The 4,332-nt window shown below is 50.0% G+C and overlaps 1 protein-coding gene across 1 annotated transcript; it reads right to left on the bottom strand.

Moving 5' to 3' along the window:
- Window positions 1–1,889: 1,889 nt before the first annotated feature.
- On the bottom strand, window positions 1,890–3,922 carry GSTUM_00003583001 (uncharacterized protein; the record flags this gene model as incomplete). The annotated part of the gene is made up of 4 exons (XM_002837279.1): window positions 1,890–3,174; window positions 3,222–3,393; window positions 3,448–3,770; window positions 3,849–3,922. The coding sequence occupies 4 exons, from the start codon at window positions 3,920–3,922 to the stop codon at window positions 1,890–1,892; spliced, it is 1,854 nt and encodes a 617-aa protein (XP_002837325.1).
- Between the last annotated feature and the right edge of the window lie 410 nt (window positions 3,923–4,332).

Here is a 4,332-nt window from a genome sequence, read left to right as displayed (position 1 = left end):
TCAGCGGCTTGGTACTGTTCTCGTACAAGCACAAAGTGATTCATCTGCCTACCCGGAGATCTGGGAAGTACCCTTTCAAGATCCGCAGCCCTCTTCTCGAGTGGGCTCCCAGTTGATGCAAGGCCCTTTGATGGAGCCGGGGGAGCCTGGCCACTACCGGTACGAAGTACTTTGGAAGAATGTGACCTGCAGCCTGTATCATAATCCGGATGACCAAGCCTTGTCATGGAGGTTGTGCGGTGTGAGGGAGGTCTGGTTGGGTGAGTCATAAATAGGACTGGTGTCATAGGATCAAAAAAACTCCTTTGTGGTTGGCGGAACGGAACCCACGATGGCCCGAGCGCCCAATAGGAAGTCACTCTCCTATTGATCCTTCTCCTAACTTTACTCCTACTTGATTTTTAATCTAACCAATTTACTGCTAACTATGATGGGCTATCGGATATTAGGCATGGGGGCGATTGTGGCAAATGGAAAAGATTGGTCACCATCCTAGCCAACGCCATCGTCATGCCCGGTCAAGGTTGGAAATACGGAGTAAGCAAAGGATGTGTGATGGGCGGGGGTAAGCTCACTGAGTATTCTCGGCTAAGCATAATCGGTGCGCCCATCCCCACACTCCGGGTGTCTCCCTGGACGGCGGAGGTCCTTGTGAATTTTTTCCTTGGCCCGGTTATGAAAGTGTTGCACTTGTAAATTACAGGTACGAGTACTCGTGGGACACTCTTTACTACCGGTATACTTGTAGCGTCGGTGGTGTTGCTATAATAGTCGTGGGTCGTTCGGGCAGGGGGTGCGGGGGATCAGCTGGTGGTCTCTCTCTCGTCGCCCCCTTTCAGAATCGGCCGTGAGTTGGGGGACTAACCGCATTCGACCACCAAGCCCCCTGGATTATCGCATTCCGGGAGACGGTCGGGGGATTCTGGAGGACCTTTGGACTGGGAAATTTGGGGGGTTGGGGTGGAGAGACCTATGGGAAACTGATGGGAGAGGGAAAGAGAGATAGCGGAGAATGTAAAAAGTGCATTTCTCGTCAAAGCGAGGATTGGGACAGTTTGATAGGGTCATCTGAATAATATCTAAGGTTATTATTGCCATTGAATGGATATACGTTGAGATCTGCACCGCCCTTTTTTTTCTTTTTTCTTTTTTCTCCTCAATGGTTGCTGTTACCGGGTCGGGAGCTCGTACAATATCTACAAGTACGGTACTTGTACTCGTACAGGTACCGGTACTTTTTTATTGGCATCCCCCCTGCCAATGGGCGGTTTCGTATATATATATGGGTGAGAGATGTCGGATTAAGGATATTATTATGCACGCACCCCGGGCAACATCCGAGCGCGTGGTAATGAACGGGATTCATGTACTGTACGAGTACAAGTACTTGTAGCATACTGGGGGCAGGTTACACTATGTGCCCTGCATAGCGGAGATTGCTTTTGTTGCCCGGGAGACTTCCTTGGTGTCTGGTGTGTGTAGCCAACAGGTCGTTTGTCGTTTAGATTGAGTTATGCATGGCTGAATCATATCTTCTCGTTTAGTGTTTAGTCCTATCCTACTCGTAACGCCCACTGTAGATCTGAGTTTCACACCGTTTTGTGACATCATAGGGGGTGTGGAAGGAATAATTGTGGGGAAAGGGAACAACAACGGGAGAAAAACGTGGGATTTGAAGTTGCCGAGGTTTCATCACAATTGGAAAGTATGATTGATGCATTGCTGTGTGGCAAGCAAGGGTGATGTGCTAAATTTGTGGGTGTTGACAAATTGTTTGAACAAAGTTATGGTAGCTAATTAGGGCAAAAAATGCAAAACACGGTTATATAGTATCATACATGGAAAAGCCCCGCTAAAACGAGAAACGCCGATGGAAAGGAGTACCACCCCTACGCCAACCCATCCGCCTCCAGATCGGCCATGATTCCTCTCCCCAAGGCCCCCCAAATCCTCGTTCCTCCGACGGCCTCCTCCTTCTCTCCATACTTGGAAACCCTCGTGGCCCAGACATCCCTCATAATTTTAGTGATCACGAGGACATCTTCCCCACCGATTGGCGGTTGGTCCATGCCGACAGCAGCCATCCCTGCCTTCTGACCGATATGGCCCTCCTCAATACCAAACCTCGTACCGAAAAATGGCATAGTCCATTCCTTTGCATTCTCGCCCATTTCGAGGCATGCGGCGAAATCGCTCTTGTAATAGGCTTCGCCACTATTGAATAACGAAAACATAGCCGTCCATATACGCGCGATACGATCCGGATCATCTGGCGACATCCAGCCTGCTGCTATGGCGTATTCTTCAGCCCCCTTTCTCAGCGATGCCTTTTGCTCTTCACCCTCAAGCCAGTCGATACCCATTTGGGTGTGGTAGTAGGCTATAAAGGCGTGACCACAGGCGACCGGGGCAACATAATGGGCATAATATATATTCCACCAAGGGTCGGCATCGTCACGGACTCCGTTGGCGTTCGGAGGTTTGGGCTTACCATTGAATGAATCAACGAGCCATTGGCCGATTGCTTTCAACTCCTTGAGTTTCTTGACCTGGGCATTACGAGAGGTGGGGCTATCGCCATAAGAACGTGCGATGGATTGCGCAAGAAGTATTTTAACGCCTCTGAGGAACGTTTCTTCGAGCGTACGACCACGGGTGGCGCCATCAACATTCGGCCACACTTTCCACGCTTCTTCAATAAGCTCCACGGCGCGTCTGAACTCCTTCTCCTCATTTCCAGGATCAACTATACCAGCGAGACACCCGTTCATGAGGGCCGAACGGACCGAAAGTTGAAGTGCCGGACGAACCAGATCCCACCCAGCCAGAGGCCCGGGAGAGCCAATGGAAAAACTAGCGCCGTAGCTGTTGATTAACGGTCCATTTTGTGGTGGCTGGCTAAGACGTCTATTGTATTCCGCGATAGTTTCTTTCGGCGATAAGTTCGGACCAACCGCGTTTCGCTGGTGCTGCTCGAGTTGATAACATAGCTGGAGTTTTTCAATAGCAACCCCATCTAGACGAAGGACCCGGCTGTCCTCCAGCAGCGCAGATGTAAGCTCCTCGAGGGTCTGAACACGACCGTATATGCCGAGCACGCCCGGTGCTGCGCCGGGAATTTGACGACGGTGATATTGAAGGAGATTTGAAAGAGCATTTTGGAATTGCATTTCGCTATCACGTTTAGCAAATAGTGGATAGACGCATGATGAGAAACTTACGCGATCCATATCCTACGTAGGCAGGTTCCGTTCGGCGGCCAACTACCCATCGGCTCACCCGCGGCACACCTCTGCTCAAACTCACGCATTACACGCTGCCCAACGAAAGTCTCATTATCCTTGATAAGATGCTTGTGATAACTCGGACGCTCTGCAATTTTCTTATCGATAGCTATATGGCAATGTAAGTAATGGGTCTTGATTGTCTGTCACCTATAACGCTCACCTTCAATCGACCTCTTGATCTCTGCCTCCTCCTTTTCCTTCTGTGCGGGACTGGCTCTCAAATCTGCTAGTACCACTTTGAGAGACTCTTCGAACACTCCTTTTGCCTTGTCCAATTCTTTTTGCGCCTCAAGAACACTTGCTTTCCGACGGTAGGCCTTCGACCAAGTGGGGTCGAGCTTGATTGCTTGATTTGCATCATTCAACGCGAGAGGCAACTTATTCATTGACAAAAGTGCGGCGGATCTATTTGAATAGAGAGCTGGCGAGGTGGGATTTAGGTGAATTGCTTGTGTATAGAGCGCATATGCGGCAGAAAACTCCCTAGAGTTATTAGATTAGATACCGTATTCGTTTGAGCGTCTCTCCTCTTTGAGAGGGGGGAGGATGGGAACGAATCACTTTTTGCCAAAGGAAGTATTACCCTGTTGCTTGAGATCATCAGATTCCTCCACTTGAGCTTCGGTCGGAGCCATTGTAATTGCGATTGTATGTGTGGCGCTGAATGAAGCCGAGATGAGAAGGGAGGAAGCTGGTCAGACTGTTGTGCTGAAACTGGCTTAAGGATGGCCCCGGTTAGTCTTGGCAAGTGCCACTCTCCTTTCCTGTTTGGTGCGGATGGCTACCGAGCCGACAAACAACGGCCCAGGCACGGTGCCACCTCGGGTGCGCGGGTATCGGGGTTTGAATACCTCAGTCTCAGGTCGGATGATGGGGGGGGCTATAGCGGGATGTGATTTACCCTATGTGATTTACCCTGCAAGTTATTCGAGGAAAGGAAAAGAAAGGGAAAAAATGAAGAAGAAATCTGTCCGAGCTTGGGCGCAAACAAGTTCTAGTACTTGAGTACTGTACAAGGACTCTGGATATAGTGTTTAAGCTGGGG

This window comes from Tuber melanosporum (genome assembly GCF_000151645.1).
Source record: "Tuber melanosporum whole genome shotgun sequence assembly, scaffold_181, strain Mel28".
NCBI classification, from domain to species: Eukaryota; Fungi; Ascomycota; class Pezizomycetes; order Pezizales; family Tuberaceae; genus Tuber; species Tuber melanosporum.
The sequence above is the reverse complement of the archived record's forward strand: the minus strand, read 5'-3'. Positions and strand labels throughout refer to the sequence as shown.